The 12,826-nt window shown below is 41.0% G+C and overlaps 1 protein-coding gene across 1 annotated transcript in view; it reads left to right on the top strand.

The window, feature by feature from the left end:
* Nucleotides 1-12,826, top strand: part of musk (muscle, skeletal, receptor tyrosine kinase) — a gene marked incomplete at both ends in the record, with an annotated part of 99,122 nt that overhangs the window by 25,843 nt on the left and 60,453 nt on the right. The window contains 2 exons of the mRNA XM_083641165.1: nucleotides 695-819; nucleotides 11,253-11,412. Of these exons, the coding sequence (XP_083497291.1) occupies nucleotides 695-819; nucleotides 11,253-11,412 (285 nt within the window). The remainder of the gene's footprint in view (nucleotides 1-694; nucleotides 820-11,252; nucleotides 11,413-12,826) is intronic.

Genomic DNA, 12,826 nt, shown 5'->3' with positions numbered 1-12,826 from the left:
TCAACAGTCAACTTCAGTTAACACTCTTTTCTTCAAGTATGTTGTCAGAACTTGTCACTGTTCTAGTGTTCTAAAAAAAAAAAAAAAAAAAAAATTAAAAATTAAATATTCGTTTTTAAAAAATAATAATAATCGAATTTCGTTCATAATTATTAAATTCGAATAATATTCGAATATCAAAATTCGTTTCAACAGCCCTAGTGGACATGTACGTCTCTGTGTCTCTATCTGAATACCTGCTGTGTCTCTGTGGACATGTACGTCTCTGTGTCTCTATCTGAATGCCTGCTGTGTCTCTGTGGACATGTACGTCTCTGTGTCTCTATCTGAATACCTGCTGTGTCTCTGTGGACATGTACGTCTCTGTGTCTCTATCTGAATGCCTGCTGTGTCTCTGTGGACATGTACGTCTCTGTGTCTCTATCTGAATGCCTGCTGTGTCTCTGTGGACATGTACGTCTCTGTGTCTCTATCTGAATACCTGCTGTGTCTCTGTGGACATGTACGTCTCTGTGTCTCTATCTGAATACCTGCTGTGTCTCTGTGGACATGTACGTCTCTGTGTCTCTATCTGAATGCCTGCTGTGTCTCTGTGGACATGTACGTCTCTGTGTCTCTATCTGAATACCTGCTGTGTCTCTGTGGACATGTACGTCTCTGTGTCTCTATCTGAATGCCTGCTGTGTGTTTCCAGCTCCTGCTCGGATCCTGCGGGTTCCTAAGGAGAAGAGAGTGGCGTACGGCAGCCAGGTGTCCCTCGAGTGCAACGCTACAGGAAACCCCATCCCCACCATCACATGGCTGGAGAATGGCAACACTGTGAGTCGTCTGCTTCACTATTGGTGATGGTGATGATGTAGTAGCTGTCATTCTGTCATGTAGTCCGTATGCATGCTTTTACACCATGCGTACACACACTTTTATGAATGAGCCGAGTGTGATATGGCAATGTGACAAAGAGAAAGATGTCATTTGGAATGTGAGATGAGTGTGCAAAAGAGAATTTCATTGAGTTGCCATGGTAACGTTTAAACAGAGGTGAATGAATCTATAAATGAATCTCTCTATCTCTCTGCCTCAGCCCCTCTGCCTCTCATAAAATAAAGCCGATGACGCCGACAGGAATATTTGAGTCGTGCTCACGAGTCCAGTTCAGCTCAGATGTCAGCCAGCATCAGAGGCATTTCAACACATAGCGGACGTCACACGCATTGTGCCACAGTGTCAGCTGCAGAGCCTTGCAGAACCAGAGTTGTGACAATGAAGTGACTAGACGGCCTGGAAAGGCAACCTGGATTAAAATGTATTTAGTAAAGAAATGAAACTTCATTTATATCATTCTCATACTGTGTACGTCATGGACATGTGCAACTACAAATTCATCCATCCATCTTCAACTGCTTATCCGGGGTCGGGTCGCGGAGGTAGCAGTTCCAGCAGGGGGCGCCAAATGTCTCTTCCCCCGGCCACATTAGCCAGCTCTGACCAGGCGTTCCCAGGCCAGCGTGGAGATATATTATAGGGCCCTATCATCGCAAAAGCGGTAATTTTGCGTTTGCGCTTGTTTTGTGTTCGTTTAACGCCGTGCGCATCACACACACACGCACGCACGCACACACACACACAAATGGTCAAATGGTAAATGGTCTGCATTTATATAGCGCTTTTATCCAAAGCGCTTTACAATGAGTAGATAGTCTACATTCACCCATTCATACACCGATGGTGGCAGGCTGCCACGCAGGGTGCCTACACACCATTGGGAGCAAGGAGGGTTAAGTGTCTTGCCCAAGGACACAACGACAGCAGCTGGGAGGGAGCGGGGATCGAACCGCCAACCCTTGCATCATTGGCTGACCCGCTCTACCTCCTGAGCTAAAGCCGCCCCGCACGCCCCACACGCACGCCCCACACGCACGCACATACGCACGCACACACACACACACACGCACACACGCACGCACGCACACATACACACACACACACATACACCACCAGCTGTAGCTAATGGCTAGCTGCTGTGGTATATCAGTGTTCTAAACAGAGGGAATTCTCATCATGAAGGCAGATGATGGCACATATAGCTGTCTGTTTAGCTAAGACCCCTTTTAGATTGGCCAAAAAAGACACTAATATCCACAAACTACTGGCATTTTCTATCTATCTATCTATCTATCTATCTATCTATCTATCTATCTATCTATCTATCTATCTATCTATCTATATATCTATACCCCGGTCCGTCCCAGGTCCTTTCTGTGTGGAGTTTGCATGTTCTCCCCGTGTCCGTGTGGGTTTTCTCCGGGTGCTCCGGTTTCCTCCCACCATCAAGAAAGACATGTATGTTAGGGTTAATACTCCTGTCAGTGCCCCTGACCAAGGTACTGGCAAAATAACTGGAGTTGGTCCCCGGGCGCTGCACAGTGGCTGCCAACTGCTCCTAGTTCTAGGAAGGTTCCTAGTAGAGGATGGGTCAAATGCAGAGGATGAATTTCCCCAAGGGGATAAATAAAGGATAACTTAACTTAAAATCTATCTATCTATCTATCTATCTATCTATCTATCTATCTATCTATCTATCTATCTATCTATCTATCTATCTATCTATCTATGTATCTATCTATCTATCTATCTATCTATCTATCTATCTATCTATCTATCTATCTATATATCTATCTATCTATCTATCTATGTATCTATCTATCTATCTATCTATCAAATTTTCTATGTATCTATCTATCTGTCTGTCTGTCTGTCTGTCTGTCTGTCTGTCTATCTTTCTATGTATATATCTATATATGTATGTATGTATGTATGTATGTATGTATGTATGTATGTATGTATGTATGTATGTATGTATTTATGTATGTATGTATGTATATATCTATCTATCTATCTATCTATCTGTCTGTCTATATATCTGTCTATCTATGTATCTGTCTATCTATGCATCTATCGATGTATGTATGTATGTATGTATGTATACAGTATATGTATGTATGTATGTATATATGTATATATGTATATATGTATACATATATACGTTATATATGTGTATATATATGTCTGAGACATCTGGATAAGAAATTCACTGTAATAGCGATCTCTGAAACTTGGCTAAATGATGAACAAGCTGCTGTGGTCGGAATAGAGGGATATGAGCTGTTTTTTATGAATAGAACCCCAAAAAAAGTGGGGGGGTTGCCTTATTTATCGATAACAACTATAAAAGCAAATCTGTTGGCAATATGTCTTTGGTCATAGACAATATCATGGAATGTGTCACTGTTGAAATCGAAATTGAGAAAGAAAAAAATATAATAATAAGCTGTATATATAGAATGCCAGGATCTTGCATCGATACATTCAGAGACAAGGTAACTGGGCTGTTTGACCCCATAACCAACAAGAAAATGGTATTTGTATGTGGGGACTTCAACATCGACCTACTAAATCCACTTGATCATAATTCAACTACTGAGTTCATTAATTCAATTTACAGTTTGAGCCTATATCCCTCAATAATACGCCCAACCAGAATTACAACCCACAGTGCTACATTAATAGATAATATATTCACAAATGTTATAGATAGGAAAATAGTAAGTGGAATACTTATTAATGATGCAAGTGACCATTTGCCGGTCTTTGCGGTCATTCAGGGCTTTACCAGGACCAACAGAGACATTAATGCATACAATATTACAAGGAACAAAACTCAAAGTGCAATCAAATCTTTCAAAGAGGACCTAATGAAACAAAACTGGAAGAATGTTTATGTGCAGGATGTCAACGAAGCCTACGAGACATTTCTATCCACAATTATCACCCTCTATGAAATTAATTGCCCTCTTCAAAAGAAACAATGTAAACCGAAAGTTGCGGATAAACCGTGGATAACGAAAGGAATACAAAATGCTTGCAGAAAGAAACAAACACTCTACAAATTTTTTTTTAAAGAAAAGAACCAAAGAAGCAGAATACACCTACAAGACATATAAAAATAAATTAACAAGAATAATGAGAATTAGTCAAACTGATTATTATAATAATTTACTAGAATATAATAAAAACAATATTAAAAATACATGGAAAATATTAAATGATATAATTAAAAATGGGTCTGGAAAAACAGGATTCCCAAATCACTTCCTGACAAAGGATAATACAACAATCAATGATTTGAAATTAATAGCAAATTAATTTAATGATTCTTTTGTCGGTGTTGGTCCTGGTTTGGCGGAGGAGATTGCAGATACCGGTAGTAGTGATGATGTGGAAAGTAAAGTCATAAATTTAAAAAAATCAATGTTTATAAGGGGAACGGATGAATTTGAAATTGTTGACATTGTTAAATCATTCAAGAGTAAAAAATCTACCGACTCTAATGGATTCGATATGGCCATTGTTAAAAATCTCATTGAATGTGTGGTGAAACCTCTTACTTACATCTGTAATCAGTCTCTTCAATCTGGTGTATTCCCAAGCAAAATGAAAACAGCTAAAGTAATACCAATTTACAAAACTGGAAATAGACATATATGTTCAAATTACAGACCGGTCTCCTTACTGCCACAATTCTCCAAAATACTGGAAAAAATATTTTACATTAGACTAAACAAATTAATTACAAAACACAACATACTGTGTGATCAGCAATATGGGTTCAGAACCAATAGGACAACTGCATACGCACTCACGGAGTTTGTGGAGGAAATATCAACAACAATAGAAAATAAAGAATATGCAGTAGGGGTTTTCCTTGACCTAAAAAAAGCTTTCGACACGGTTGACCACATCTTATTAATGAGGAAACTATATAAATATGGGATTAGAGGGGTAGCACACGCTTGGCTAAGCAGTTATCTGGAGAATCGGAACCAATATGTTCAAGTTCTCAACTCTAGTTCTGAAGTATTGAATGTGACCTGTGGGGTGCCCCAGGGCTCGGTTTTGGGACCATTGTTGTTTATTTTATATATAAATAATATTTGTGAAGTGTCTAAAGTACTAAAAACAATTATATTTGCTGATGATACCAATTTACTTTGCTGTGGTAAGAACCTTGACCATCTTTTGGATACTGTGGAAACTGAATTAACTAAGCTAAAGAGATGGTTTGACTCCAACAAACTAACACTGAACTTAAGTAAAACAAAATTCATAATCTTTGGCAATCGTGCAATCAACTCTAGCAAGAAACTCATGATAAACGAAGTAGAAATTGAAAGAGTATTTGAAATCAAATTTCTGGGTGTTAAGCAATATAGCATGAGAGCAAGTGTGTTGTGGAGAATATATCCCGCTGATAAGGGTGGGGGGTGGGGTGGGTGGGTATCCGTGTGTGTGTGTGTGTGTGTGTGTGTGTGAGCGTGGGTGTGGGTGTGGAGTGTTTTAACATGTGTACATGCTATGCTACAAATGTACTAGGAACAACTCTAAAGTATGTGTGATATTATTATGGATATAATGTGAGTATGTACACATCTCTTATATATTAATACAGAAGTATAACATGTTATTACAGTATAATACTGTCATAAAAAGCCTAAAGATATAAAACAAGGGGTAGGACTTGATAAGTATTAACTTCTTCCTACTCCTTTTCGGGCATGATAAACAAATGTAAATTGATTGTGAATTTGCTGTCTATTGTATGCTGTGAATTCCAATTGACTATGATTGTTTGGCACTTCTTGCCTATATTTATTTTATTTTTTGTTTTGTTTTGTGTTTTGTTTTTACCATGTTCGAAAAAAAATCAAAAAAAAAATCTAATCTATGTATATATGTATGTATGTATGTATCTATGTATCTATGTATCTCTCTATCTATCTATCTATCTATCTATCTATTTATCTATCTATCTAGCTAGCTATGAATATACTATACTGTATAAGTATATAAAGAACTAGTTTAACTGGATGCCTTCTAACAACCCAGCAGACATGTTCATGGTGCTGCTGCTCTATAAGGTTTGGCTATTTCATAATGTGGATGCTACAATGTGATTACAGGCTTGTAATGACTGTAAATACTCACACTCATAGACCGTCTGTTTGTTAGTGCGTGCGTGTGTGTGTGTGTGTGTGGGTATGTGTGCTTGTGTGTGTGTGTGTGTGTGTGTGTGTGTGTGTGTGTGTGTGTGTGTGCGCGCGCGTGCGCGTGCGTGTGTGCGTGCGTGCGTGCATGTGGGTATGTGTGTGTGCTTGCGTGTGTGTGTGCGTGTGCATGAGTGTTTTAACTAGAAGTGGGAGAAAAGGAAAAAGCAATACAGACATATAACGAATGTTAGAGGAGAGAGAGAGAGAGAGAGAGAGAGAATTCTGTATTGTTAGTGTGTGTGTGTGTGTGTGTGTGTGTGTGTGTGTGTGTGTGTGTGTGTGTGTGTGTATGAGTGCGTGCACCAATTAAAATGACTGTGGGAGCTGGTTTTCTGGCAGCTATGTTGAGGTCATGAATTTGACTGTAGCCGGATGAAGCTCATTCTAAAAACAGGCGGCGTCAGAAACACCTTCAAATATAGACACACGCACGCACGCAGACACACACACACACACACACACACACACACACACACACACACACACACACACACACACACACACACACACACACACACACACACACACAAACACACACACATAGATACAAGTGTAAATACAGAAATATCCACTGTATATTCGATGGAACCATCGAGGAATCATTAATTTTTTTACCAGACGGCAAGCCGTGGAAGTAATGCATACGTATATATACACATATACAGTATATGTATATATTAGGGCATTCACAGACTAGTCAACTAGTAAAACCACTAGTCGACACTGTGCTTAATAGTCGACTAGTCGTTTTTTTTTTTTTTTATCTTTAAGAAAGAACATGAGGTATTTACACGACATACATGGACTATCATATCCCATATCCCATATCCCCCACAAATAACATCAAAACATAACAAAACAAAACAAGAAAACTGCATAAGATACACAATCCAAGAACAAACAAGACTATTGGACAAACAACCAAACAAAAACAATGCATTCAAAGTAAATACATAGATATTGCCCTGTTGGCAGCTAGGAAATGCATAGCTTTAAATTGGAAAGCATCCAATCCCCCAGCTGTAGTTCACTGGTGGAATGAACTCTCAAGCTACCATACGTTGGATAACATTTACTAAGAGCAAAGGCAGATTCTTAGACATCCCCAAAATATGGCAACCACATACAGAGTTTGACTTTGAACTTTTTACCCCAGTGTCATTAGGCTTATCAGGATAGGAGCTGAATGCATTGTTTTTGTGTGGTTGTTTGTCCAATAGTCTTGTTTGTTCTTGGATTATTGTGTATCTTATGCAGTTTTCTTGTTTTGTTTTGTTGTGTTTTGATGTTCTTTGTGGGGGATATGGATATGGGATATGATAGTCCATGTATGTCGTGTAAATACCTCATGTTCTTTCTTAACTCATTCTCTGCCAGGGTCATTTCGGTCTGTGTGCTCCCAGTGCCAGGATTTTGAGCATATTTCCTGATCTTCCAGGACCCACAGAATATTCTGTGCTAGGAATAAAATTACACAACATATCTCACAATAAAGCAGAGACTCTCTTCTTACCCCTTGTAAAAAACTGAAACTCTCCCATGTTTCCTTGTTTAGTTACAAGCAGTGGAAGTTAGCTTGTTTTCACTAAAAATGCCCTCCTTTGGACAGAAATATGAGAAAAAGAGGTTTTTAGTGAAGGACACCGTTTCAAGCAGAACTCTCTTTTGAGCCTTTTATTTTTTGCCTCAGTGACACATCAGACATATACAGTATTTGTTTTCCCAAATAAATAAATAAAAAATAAAAAATAAGAGAATGTATTTTACAGTTGCCATGTGGATTTTTAGCTTAGCTTGATAAAAGCATAAACAAATGGAACGAACCCTTATGTGGTCACACTCACACACTCTCTCTCTCTCTCTCACACACACACACACACACACACACACACACACACACACACACACACAGGAATAACGAGTGCTGTAACGTTACCTGCTGTCACGTTACCTCTCATAACTAACGTTAGCACAGAAGATCACACAATAGCTACGTTAGTGCTGTAAACTTTGAAATGTTTATGTGACACATGTTTCGCCTTGGTTGCTGGCAGGGGCGGACTGGGATCATAATTCAGGCCGGGCATTAGATACCAAGCAGGCCAGGCCGATACGGGCCGACGCCAAAAATTTGGGGCCTTTGAAGCTCAATTTGGGCCGTTTGAAGCCCAATTTGGGCCGTTTGAAGCCAGATTTGGGTCGTTTAAAGCCAGATTTGGGCTGTTTGAAGCCCGATTTGGGCCGTTTGAAGCCCAATTTGGGCCGTTTTCATTCATTTTTTTTTCATTCATTTACCTTTATTTATTCAGGAAAGGTCAGTTGAGAGCGCAAGCCCTCTTTTACAATGACGCCCTGACATTGAAGAACAATTTGGGCCAAGTCCAATTTTACAATGAGATGCACCCACTTTAAACCTGAATAAAGTAATAAAACCACTAGTAAACCAGTAGGCGGCGCCTGGCCTGCTGTTCAGTGAGTGGCCAGGCCAGGCCAGGCCACCGGGCATTTGCCCGACGTGCCCGATTATGCAGTCCGCCACTGGTTGCTGGGGACGGGTGTGTGATGCGGTTTGACGCGTTTGACGTATCCATGTGATTCCCCCTCCCTTGAGTGTGATAGAGCTCTCCCTTGAGAGGGAGAGCTGGCAAGAGAAAACGTGAAGCGAGTCATGCCGGTGGCATAAGTTATAAACAATGCGTGACAATTATACTCGAATGTTGTGTGTGTGATCATTTCATCTCAAACGCGATACAAAAAATAGGCTACTTTTTACCATCGTCATTGCTCTCTCCAAGTGGCACCCATTTCTCCTCCTCCGATTCATCTGTCAGAACGCTGTGAAGGGGAGCCTTCGTCGCCATGGCGCTCCGTCGTGGAGCAATAACAAAAACGCTGGCGTCTTCCTCGCCATCGTCGCCAGCCGGGAACTCTGGATCGGACTCTGTTTCGACCACAGGCTCCACCCATAAATACTAAACTAGCGGGTTCCTTTTATCAGTTTGACTTGAAACTACGGGCCCTATTCTCCCACAGGCCTTCGGCGCTAAAACGGGCCTTAAACGCAAAAAACCGTGCCTTGCGCCTGTTTTGGGACGATATCAATATGGCTTTACGCTGCCAAATGCGCTTTAGGCCGAATGGGCGTGGCGCAGTCCCAGAATGGGCCAAAGTGGGCGTGTCGGCCTTAAATACCGGCGTACTGCTATCTTCGCACCTGCCGTAAATTTAGCGCTTTGCGCCTTTGAAAACCAGGCCTATTCAGTGCGCCAGTGCACTTGTGCCTCTCCCCTGTCACCCTTCTCTGTCTCTCTCTGAAACCAGGCCTATTCAGTGCGCCAGTGCTCTTCTGCCTCTGAGTCACCCTTCTCTCTCTCTCTCTGACTCCCTCGCTCAAACAGACACAACACATAGCAGCACCCAGCTTCCCATAGGAAATAGCAGTTGTAAGTATACTGCCTGTGAATGTCCACTCCCAGCATGCAATTGGGTCCTCCATTTCGCTACTAAATAGCAACCAAATGAGCCGAAATAGATATAAAAGGTAGATCTAAAATAATGTGTAATGGTAAGACAACCTGCAATTGTAGAACATTTCAATATTGGACCAAATAAAACATCGAAATGAAACACCACCCTATGTGAAACATATATGTCCTCTTGAGCCTATATATACCCCTTGTGGGTTTAACGTGATTTAGATAAGTGACAGCGGAACGCGCTTATGTGATGTGCTATACTGTGATGTCCGCTCCAATAACTTGGCCCTACTTGACATTTAGTTTTACAATAAAAACACATTTATGCAATGACTTTACATAATGTAGGGTATATTTATGTGCATCATTCTACCTGCAGCAGGGGAGAGAAAACGATATCTTTCTGGACAAACTTTCACCAATCTAATAGGCTATATTTTTCTAGCTGATGCGTTTAGTACATTATTTTCACTTTGATCTTGCTATAGTGTAGCGTATTTACATGCTTGCAGTATTGAAACTGCAGTTAGATTGGTTTGAGAAGCATAATAATATGGAATAATAGCCTATAATGCAGACAGACAGACTGGATGAAGGGAGGGGGGGGGGGGCAGAGCGTTTGGCTTTCGTCTGGTTTTGCGGGATCACTGGAATTGGAGCTAAAAAGGCAAGCGTGCAATTCGTTTATTGCAGTTATCCAATGAGCATGACGGTGCATAATTTTACGCTTAAAAGGCGTGGTTGTAATGGTTGAGGCTGCGTCTAGCGCCAGCACGACGATATCAAGTGCGCTTGTCCACGCCCACTGATTTGAGCTGCGCCAGGCGTTCGGCCTAGAAACAGCGCCGATGCAACGATAGGGACCAATGTCACAGGCTGGGAAAGTGTCTGATGTAATGTAAACAGCCAAAACATGAAAGTACGTCCGAGTACGTCTTTGGCACAGAACGCCATTGTTAAAAGTACGTCCGGGTACGTCTTTGGCAGAGAATGAGTTAAAGATAAAAAAAAAAAAAAAAAAAAAAACGACTAGTCGACTACCTTTAGGGACGACTAGTCGACTAGTAAAATGCACTAGTCGTGAATGCCCTAATATATATATATATATATATATATATATATATATATATATATATATATATATATATATATATATATATATATATATATATATGTATGTATACATATATATGTATATATGTATATATATATATATATATATATATATATATATATATGTATATATATATACAGTATGTATATATATATATGTATACATATATATGTATACATATATATGTATATATATGTATATATATATATATATGTATATATATATACAGTATGTATATATATATATACATGTATACACACACACACACACACACACACACACACACACACACACACACACACACACACACACACACACACACACATACAAGACAGACAGATAGATAGATAGATAGATAGATAGATAGATAGATAGATAGATAGATAGATAGAGAGAGAGAGAGATAGAGAGATAGATAAATAGATCGATCGATCGATTCATTTGTGCCATTTCACGGTTGCCTACCAGGCCGCGTGGGATATGGTTATTGGTCTTCTTTGCATGTGATGAAATGTTTCTGCTGTGTTTCTCTCGTTCCTCCTGGTGTTTTTGCTGCAGATCTCAGGGGCGTCAGTGGAGGAGACGTTGGTGGGGCAGGTGATCCTGTCCGTCCTGAAGGTGACGGTGAGCATGCCGGCACTCTACACCTGCCTGGCCTCCAACAGGCACAGCGCCGGCGCCAACACCGTCAAGGCCACCGCGAGAGTCACCGTGGCAGGTAAGAGGAGGCTTCCACTTTCATTATCCAGCCATTTTACACAACATTTGGGTCAACCTCTCACTAATTGCCACAAAACCAAACTCAATGGATTTTGTATCCTCAATATGTTCTATATGAGGAAAAAAAAGTCTTAAGTAATTCTATGAGGGGAACGTTTGGAAAATCGTTTGGAAAATCACTTAAATATGATCCAACCAAAACAGACACTACAGGTGAATAGGGTAAACATTTTAATTAAAGGTCCCATTCCGTGCAAAAGCTGTTTTTACTTGTAAATGCATATATACTGCTGTCAGCCCTCCCTGTAATGAGTGGTCACAAGCTCAGAACTGCCACAGTTGGATTTGTCCCTATCCAGCTTCCCCCTGCAGTCTCCTTCAAGCCACACCCCCAAACGCTCTGTTTCCCAGACGGGGTATCGGGACGTCACAAGCTTCCTCCTGCATACTGCGCGGGTCTCTCTCACACAAGCTACCTGCACCATTTTGTCTATAGCCACAAAATTAACACTTCTAGCTGGAGCGACGCCAACTGTACGTGATCCAGCAACTGCGGAGGTGCATTCGGTAAGTCTAGGCATTTTGAGATGTCCTCTTTTGCGTAGCAACGTTAAGTTAGCGATAGCGTTAGTTGTGGACACAACCTAGCGTGCTGGTCCACAGATGCTAATCTGATTGGCCGCTGGGAGCCTGGGGCGGGCTCTCCCTCAGCGGCCAATGGGAACTGTTAGTTCTGAATATATTATAGAAACAGACCATTCTTGGGACGCAACGAGATGAGGAAGTGACAACTCCGTCACAACAAACGGGGTTGCTATATTTTCGACAAATTAATCCAGAATCATGTTTTATGGACCAGAGACACACGTTTTTAAGAGGTTACAGCTGCACAAATTGGGACCTTTAATAGATATGAAACTTCCCCAGTTGATTACTGCAACCCTCGTGTTGGTAGGTATCTACGACGAAAAATATTCGTTTACTTCTTTTTCCCCCAAGACTAAGACGAGACTAAAATACTCAGGCCTCTATATTCCCAAAAGCGCTAATTTTTTCGTTTAACGCCGTGCGCAATGCAAATTGGGGGCGGACACAAGTGCATGCCTGTGATAATTGTACTGGGCATTGGCTGCCCCATGCCAAAGCAGGCGTTTCAGCGCTAAAATGTGGGATAGATGGCGTTACCGTATCGTCAGCAGCGCGCAATTACTTTGCGCTAAGAGCTTTGAAAAGGACCTCTTACGCGCAAATACCTCTCTCCGCTGGGCGCTCTGCACTTCGATTACGGCTGCGCTCCCAGCGCAGAGAGGTACAGTATTTGTGGAGTGGAAAGTGGAATTCCTTTTGGATGGATGTGTCATTAACTCATTGAGTGCCAGCCATTTCTGGAAAACGGATGCTCCCAGTGCCAG

This window comes from Poromitra crassiceps, assembly GCF_964638095.1.
Source record: "Poromitra crassiceps genome assembly, chromosome: 8".
Classification (NCBI taxonomy): Eukaryota; Metazoa; Chordata; class Actinopteri; order Beryciformes; family Melamphaidae; genus Poromitra; species Poromitra crassiceps.
The sequence above is the reverse complement of the archived record's forward strand: the minus strand, read 5'-3'. Positions and strand labels throughout refer to the sequence as shown.